Source organism: Austrofundulus limnaeus, unplaced genomic scaffold (assembly GCF_001266775.1).
Source record: "Austrofundulus limnaeus strain Quisiro unplaced genomic scaffold, Austrofundulus_limnaeus-1.0 Scaffold64, whole genome shotgun sequence".
Classification (NCBI taxonomy): Eukaryota; Metazoa; Chordata; class Actinopteri; order Cyprinodontiformes; family Rivulidae; genus Austrofundulus; species Austrofundulus limnaeus.
The window spans coordinates 2,271,445-2,279,933 of NW_013952466.1; the positions used below are offsets into that span (position 1 = coordinate 2,271,445).

General features: G+C 39.3%; 1 protein-coding gene across 1 annotated transcript in view; it reads left to right on the forward strand.

Moving 5' to 3' along the window:
- LOC106518657 (nesprin-1) overlaps positions 1-8,489 on the forward strand; it is a gene marked incomplete at its 3' end in the record, with an annotated part of 139,050 nt that overhangs the window by 25,288 nt on the left and 105,273 nt on the right. Inside the window, 7 exon segments of the mRNA XM_014010029.1 lie at positions 2,584-2,789; positions 3,270-3,434; positions 4,185-4,337; positions 5,557-5,700; positions 5,795-5,965; positions 7,615-7,773; positions 7,982-8,146. Of these exon segments, the coding sequence (XP_013865483.1) occupies positions 2,584-2,789; positions 3,270-3,434; positions 4,185-4,337; positions 5,557-5,700; positions 5,795-5,965; positions 7,615-7,773; positions 7,982-8,146 (1,163 nt within the window).

The following is an 8,489-nucleotide window of genomic DNA, read 5'->3' on the forward strand; positions in this document are numbered from 1 at the left end:
CATATATGTTATCTCATTTAATCTTTTAAAAGAGGTTATAATCAATCAATATAATCAAAGTTTTATTGAATTAACCTTTGCATCTCTCTTTTATCCAGAAGTATAACACTGTGAAAAGAAAAAGAGTGAAATGTGTTTTATAATGTTTTTCTTAGTAATGCCTTATTAACCATGGTTTTTTTTTCCCAGGGTTACCCCTACACTGCTACAGCTGATGTATATTTGTTGTCAAAATACCTTTTAGTACATATGTTGTTAAAATAAAATGAACAGTCCAATGATCATTTTACTGATATGTATAAAGACTGCAAAGGCTGAAAAATCTTGAAGTCTGTATGAAATTGGAGGTAATTTGAGGATTAAATTTTTTATGCTTTTCAAGCTCAAAAAAGGAGGGGGGTCGTATTATACATGAGATTGTATGATACATTAATAAATACGGTAATTCCCCCCCTTAAGAATATTATGTGTAATTTGTTTATTTGTTTCTTCTCTTAGTTTGTTCAGATTTGTTTAGTCCAATTTCTTGTTCTTAATAATTGTGCATTTTTGTTGTATTTATATTTTAGTATTTCGTTACTTTTTAAACATCATAGCCACGGGACTACTGATGAAAAATTGACTTTTGGCTAATTCTAGATTTCTTAACTAATGAACTGTCTTGTGTTTTATTAAATTGCACCATTTTCTTTCAAATGAAAAAAATCAAAATCAAATTGGGTTGCAGCAGACTRTAATTATTCAGTGTTCTTTATTTGTCCGTTAGGTTTATTGTCAGCTGTTTGCTTCAAATCCATTCAGTTTGACTTTAAACTAAATGTGGTGCTCATTATGTTTTTCAGCTTTATCTTTTCTTTTTTCCAACAACTCACTGACCGGTGACGACTTCTCTTTCAGCAGCTCGGTGCAACCCCCCGACTGCTTTAACAATTAGCTGGGAGAGGAGAGTCTGCAGGCTACAGCTAAATGAGGTTCCCTCGTCCCCAGCTTTCAGCGGGGGAATACGACCCCATTTTGCCAGTTAACGGCTGCTCCACTTCCACGGGTCTCTGGGCGCAGCCTGTTCTAGCTCTGTGATATTATTTTGGTTTTGTGGGGGGGCAACGCTTCAGGGTACGCAGAGCAGGAGTGGTGAGCTGTGGCGAGAAACCAGGACGTCTGAGGTCGGATTGGTCAGCCTAGTGAATGAAACGCACCAGCGAGCCCTGAGTGTGCCGGTGTCGCTGATGCTCTGGACTCTAATTGGCTGGATGAGAGATCATTTAGATGCTTTAAAAAAGTTCTGTTTGAGGGTGTAGCAAACTGAACAGGAGAGGAAGGAAGAAGTGCAAAAAGTGCGGCTGTACTACTTWTTAGACAGAAGAGAGGCAGGGATGATGCATTTCTCTGTAATGAGCTTTTGGGGTCAGAGTTTTGTCTGCTGAGGGGTTTTAGCTCCATCAACCTCAATGTGTTCCTCATCTGGTGTCTCAGTGACAGCCTACCATCTGCTCTGAAACCTGAGAGATCACTGCTGAACAGTGGTCCATCCATCCTTACCTGCTTTTCCTATCCAGGTCACAGGAAAGCTGGTGTCTACCTCCACTAGTCACGTTAGCCCCATCACTATTATCAAACCTCACTCAGTTCAAGTCTGTCTGGTTCTGCTCAKGTGTGTCTTYRTGATAGTATGTCCCTCACTCTGTGGACGGACCATCAGCACAMGGATAAGCTGTTGTGGTTTTATCGCCATGTAAAGATKTTTTCAGTTTGGGAAGTCTGAATAATACTCAGAAAACCGATTAAKTCCTCARTTCCCTCCAAGCCTGTGGCYGTGTTTCAKTTCAGGGRTTGCAGCCCAYGTAGAGCACATTTGTTGTCGTCACTGCCCMGCGCTGTAAGCTGTCTCAKTTTATAGGYGMCTACTCATGAGTCCGACAAATGCAGCTGGCAAAAGCCCGAAAACGCAGGCTGCATCTGAGTACCACTATGCGGCTGATGAGATCCCCAGATTCATTGCGTGGTCACGCAAACATACGTCATCTTTAGACTATACAGTCTCACTTCACAGGTGTTTATGCAGCCCACAGTGGCGTGCTATGGCCCACGTAGGGTGTGGTCTACATGGACTCCAAGGCACGACTTGAGACGCAGCCTCTCTGTGGCTTCGGAGGTCTAAACAAAATGTCTAGGATCATCGCATGTTCTCATAATATYTATAGAAAACCTGATCGCACCCACGTTGGGTGGTCCCTCTTACATTAGCATTGTAATGCTTGAAATGCTAATCATTATGTTTACCCTGCTGGAGCGAGGCACATGTTAAGTAGTACTTGTTGATTCTCTTACAGTTTAAAGTAAATGACAACCGATCGCAAAGCACACTGGGACAAACGAGACAAACCATTCACTCTCATCTTCATGTAGGGGGAATTTAGAGTTACCAATCAACCCGACATGATAACAATAAAAACCTACCCTCAGTCTATGCGTGAATTTCCCTTTTTCTCCCACAGAAATATCAAACGAAGTTCATAGAAGTTAAATCTAAAATAAAATGTGATTTTCTCATTCAAGCTTTCCTTTTGTTGAAACGTTTTTCAGCGGACGAGGGTGAGATGGGAGTGCGCCGGTTCGTGCGGGAGGTGGTGACTCAGTGGAGGAGCCTATCCATGGAGGTGCGCAGCGTGAGGAGCATGCTGGAGGAGGTCCTGTCCAACTGGGAGAGGTACGCCTCCACCGTGGCCTCCTTACAGGCCTGGCTGGAGGACGCAGAGGAAGCAACGAGCCAGCCCGAGCACGTTAAACGGGTACGACTCTCATTAAAACGGGAAACTGAACCCCTTTCTTTTCTTCTGCAAACACATTAAGAGTTGTTCTCAGAAAAGCCCTCAGAGTAGCAGTGAGCAGTCAAATTTACACCAGTCTAGTTACACGTGGAATCCTATTAGCGGTCTCCTCTGAAGGATCGCACGGTCTCTTTGACTTACAACAAGCCGTGGAGAATGTTCCTGTTGTCCCATCACCATGGTTACTGCAGATTCACATCCTCACCCAGGATTAGACAGCTAATTACCCCAGTTATACTGTCTCTCCTTTGTTTCTKTCATTGAATACTTTTCTTTGTCTCTTCCTTTTTTTGATTAGCTTTTTCCGCTTCATTTTTTGACACTTGTTCTTTGTTTTTCTGAAATCTTTTGTGCCCTTGTCTCCATTTTTTTTCCTCTTTAATCTATTATAGTATACCGTAGTTACTTTTGGTTTTGTTTTTTTTGTTTTTTCTCCTCCAGGAGTTCTTCAGGAATCTCAGCCACTGGACGGATCAACACGCAGCCATGAACGACGCGGGGAACTTTCTCATCGAAACGTGCGACGAGACCGTGTCGCTTGATCTGAAGCAGCAGCTGCTTCTTTTGAACGGTCGATGGAGAGACCTCTTCCTCCAAGTCAAACAAGTAACAGTAAAACTATTTGCATTGCTTTRAACCAGGGCTGTCCAAACGTTTTGTCACATGGGACAAAATCATAAACTCAGAAGGACTTGAGGGTCAAAAATATTATTCCTTTAACGTCTCAACAATAAACTAAACATTGAATACTTTAATTAAACAAATAAAGTAGTCAGATTTATTGCTGGAAATGGATGCATAAATTAATCTAGATCCAGAACTTTAAAAGTGTTTTGCAGGTTTCCCTTATTGAAAGAAATTTTGCAATTTTCTAGGTTTCAATTGAGGAAAAAAAAAAACAATGTAGTCAATTCTGATTTATAAAATCAGGATTTAGGTCACTTTTTTGTTGAAAATGCTTGCTGTATTCAGATAAATTTAATAAAACAATTAAAAGCAGATTGGAGTGCAGCAAAGTCAGCTTCTTAATAGAAGTCACTAAATAAATGTGGAAAAAGCTAAGAGTCTGGTTATTTAAAGGCAAAAAATCTATTTTGTTGCCAATATTTTTTTTATAAGATTTTACTTTGTGATAAATTTGCCCTAATAATAAATAAAGTCTCCATGTATATCAAACACCTGTGCCGGGGGACAAATTTGTAAACAAATTAGTATAATTCTTGAACTGAAGTCAGGGGCCACACAAAATCTGTTCAGGGGCCACAAATGACCCCCGGGCCACACTTTGGACTGCTTTAAACATTAGCAGCACTTGTCTCGGATCAAAAACTTTGCATGTTTCTCATGTTTTTTCAGTACACACATTCAGATGAGGTGGAAAAATGGAGGCAGGGTCACCTGAAGGCCGTGTGGACCCTGAAAGAGCTGCTGGACACCGCAGAGGCCAAGTTAAACGCTCCTGTTCAGGTGTCTTTCCTCAGCGTTCGAGCCTTCCTGCAGGACGTGGAGGTGAGAAAAACAGGTGGTCATATTAAGACAATTGGGCAAGTTCAACCCAATAAATATGCAGGAAAATCAAATGATTTATCAGCTGCTGTTAAAATATTGCAATAGCAATGTCTACATTTGTGTTAAGCATCACTCCATCATTCACCCAGCTAGTAAAACCTTCCAGTCTGCTTTAAAAGTCTAAGAAAAGTGAAATTTTTTAACATTTATTACCTTTTACTAATGCATTAAAATGAATCTCACCACCTATATTTTACACAGTTTCTAACTTAAAGTAAAAAAGTACAATTAATGATGGTTATCAACCACTGACATTAACATATAAAACTTTCTTTTTACATTAAAGACCCTGATCTATTGTCTGCAGGAAAGGTATTTTTCTAATACATTAGTTTAAAGTGCCTGTGACATGCTTAATACTTCAAATACAAAAAGACAAACATCATTTATATTTAAGAAACTTTGCATAATACACACGATTTTACCCATTTTGTCACATTTGGCATATTTTCCTTTGAACTTGGCTCAGTCAAAGTGAAACAGGAAGTGACATCAAAGGGGAACTCTCTGCTCTTTGTTTATTGAAGCTATATTATTTGAACTCTCACTCTTCTTCATCTCTCTGATAGTGATTTAAAATAATCTAAAGAATCAGTTGATTCTTCTCTAGTCTGTGTTGTTAACCGTTGTAACAAAGCTCTGTTTTCATGCAGACATTCCCCTTTGACATCACTTCCTGTTACTTCACATGYRCATATCTCAACAACTGTTCATCTCAGTGACATGAAATTTCTTTTGCAATACTTGATCAATGTTATCTTTCCAAAAATGCATTCATATGTAGTACAAAAGTTTGACGTCACAGGCACTTTAAGTTGAATATATCATATTTCAGAAGTTCAAATAAACTTAGCACAAAATGTAAGGAAACAAGTGGCTATATATATATATATATAAATATGGCAATTTTTTCATGGCAACCTACATATTCAGCTCTACTGCTCATCCCACAAGTGCATGTTCCTTACAAATGTGGCACCAATTAAAAGAGAAATTGACAGGTTTTCCAATGATTTTACTGTCAAAAAGAATTGTTACAACAAAGAAATGATCTAACAAACACTTTACTGCTCTGCACTATTTTCTGTTAATTTATTGAACCATAAAAAATGGATTCCAAAGTCTCATACGACCTTTTTACCTGAACGCCTCATCTCAGAGTACCAAGCAAAAGGATGCCGCCATGGAGACGCAATACAAGTTAGCCGCCCGCAGCGCTCAGCTTCTGGCCAAGGATGCGCCGCAGGATGAAGCTACCAGGGTCGTGGCAACTGTGGCAGCAGCCAAAAGTCAGATAAGCAAAGTGAGGTTCTTTTTTTTTTTCATTTGGTGACGTTTAGTGTTTGGATTCTGTAGCTTTACACGCAGCTTTTTTCGTTTTTGATGTTGATGTTTAGGTGAGAGAACGGTGTCCCTCCCTGGTGAGGGAGTGTCACCTCCTTCTGCCTCTCCTGGAGGAGATGGAGAAACACAGCAGTGCTTTTTATCAGGCTCTGGAGAGAGCTACAAGCATCATGTCTTCTCCTTGGGATTCGAAGGCTCCTGCTCAACAAAAACACAAGAGTCAGGTTAGATTTAACGCCAGTGTTTGAAGTTAATTTACCAAACCCTTTTTTTAAATCAGTTTGTTGGATTAAAAGAAAACAATTCGTTATACCTKGGATTTCAGTGTACTTAGTTTGCATCACAGTGCGGTGTTTTCCAATCCAAGCCCTTGGGACCTCCTGCTCTACATTCTTAAGACGTTACTCTGCTCCAACACAGCTGAGACAAATTAATGGGTTTGCTCTCATCAGGTTCTGCAGCAGCCTGATAATTGAATCGGCCGTGTTTGAGCAGGAAAACATCTAACMYCGCAGTAGAAAGAATCCAGAGGAGCAGTGTTAAAAGAGGCCGTCTTATACAGTAGTCGCCTCTCTACATGCAGCTCTGCCATGTCACTACATGAATCCGTTAGGACGGTGAACGACCTCAGTGGTCCTCTTGTAACGTCAACACGACGCCTGCAACTTTTCTCATGACGTCATTTGTGGAATCAGGGCCGGCTCTAGTAACTTTGATATCTTAGGTGAGATTTTACGTGTTTTTTTTTAAACACAACATAAATAGTGCATAAAGAATTTAAATCAGGGCTATTCAACTGGCGGCCCGCGGGTCGAATGGTCAAAGTTCGGCCAATTGGTTCAATCATCTCTTAAGCCCAAACTCCCATTTTTCTTGACAATATTTATTCATTTAATTTAAAAACGAACAAATTCACATACAAAAAAAAATACATATCAAATCAAATTAAAGCTAGCATAAAGTAGAAAAAATCTTGTAATATCTGCCCCATTTAAAAAATTATATTAACTATAATAAAAGTTTCAAACAATTTTTCTACTTTAATTACTAAGTTCTTTTAGTTAAACATAGACATGTTTGGTATTTACAGAAGCAGAATCTTGGCTAGAAGCTGGTAAAAACCATTTCTATGAACATCCAAGACAGTTAAAACTACAAGCAGTTGAAAATAAAACTATGTACTTGAAAATAAAATTGGTTTAAAAATGTGGCAAGTCAGAGCTGTCAAAATATTATTAGTGTTAAATAGAAGGCAGAGTGTGTACTTTTAGTTTTTGATATTGTTTTCTTATCACTACATTTATTGCATAGGGTTCTGTTTGCTGTATTCATGATTAAATGCTGCAAAATAAACTATTTCAAAGGTAACAAATCTTTGTAATACTTTGTTTATTTACATAATGACTTTAGTTGCTGGATGTTCAGCCCCCGTGCTGTTGGTCTGCATTAACTGTGGACCCCGGAGCAATATAGTTGAATAGCCCTGATTTAAATTGCCCAAGTTATAAAATAAAAATGAAATTACACAAAATACAGACAAGGAATTAGAAAGACATTAAACAAAATATACAATGTAGTAACAAAGTAGGCTGAGAAACCCACAGAAAAGTTACCTTCATAAGTTGAATAAGTAGCTATTATTCTACAAAYTAAATCTACTATAATCTGATCAAAAAAAAAGTTATAAAATATATTTTTCGTCCCCCATTTGTGGTGCCCCCTACATGGACTGCACCCTCAGCATTTCCTTAGCCACGGGCCAGCCCTGTGTGTAATAAAAATACAGCCAAGCAGGAATTTATTTGATTTGTACAARTTTACAGGCCTTTCTGTTAGCACACCTATTTGYCTTTTTGCTGCTTATTTATGTCAGGAGCTGTTAAACCAGCAGCAGAGCTGTAAGCGCTGTGTGTCCGTGGTCGAGAGGAACCACTGCACCCTGCAGAGAACCATCAACAACAGCAAGGTTCTCCGAAACTTCGACCTGTTACTGCTGCAGAAGAGAGTTCAAGAGATACAAGGATCTTTACAGGTTAGTGTCCTCTCACCATCCCCATGCAGAACTGAACACCGTGCATTAATTTAACAAAAACATCACCTCAAAACACCTACGAGCTTTCTTCTCTGATCAGACGTTCGTCACTTCTCTCATTAGTCATTAGCGCGATGTAAAACAAATATTGCAATTAGCCCGTATTACCACGGAGGCCCATTACTTTCACTGTCAACCATCCTCTCAGGCTTTGCTGAAGGAGGTGGGGGAGTGGAGGAGGCAGGAGGAGGCCAATAACTGCCTGAGGAGGAGGTTTGAGGAATCACGGCAGGAGCTGGAGAGGGTGTTGAAGAAAGCTCAGGGCTGCTTGAAAGAGACCGGAGACACMGAGGGATTACTTAAAAAGCACTCAGTAAGATCAAATCTGTCCCCTTCTCCTATAAAAAACACAAATTAAGGCTGTTTTAACATTAATGTGTTACTTTTCCTAGTCATTACTCTGATATAACTCGTTAAAGGGATCCACGATTAGTTGTAACATTAAACTTTATTTGATAAAAATATATTTTAACTGTAAAATAAAGACTGTAAAAATACTGTAGGCTGTTTGGTTTTTATCATTTTTAAACTAAAAGTTTAAAAATATATTACATAGACAGGGCCATTTTATTTACACGCAAAGAATTCTGGGTAAATGATGACGTGGATAGGACCTCAGTGCGAGGCTGCTAGCGAGCTATATCCACCCTGAAGGT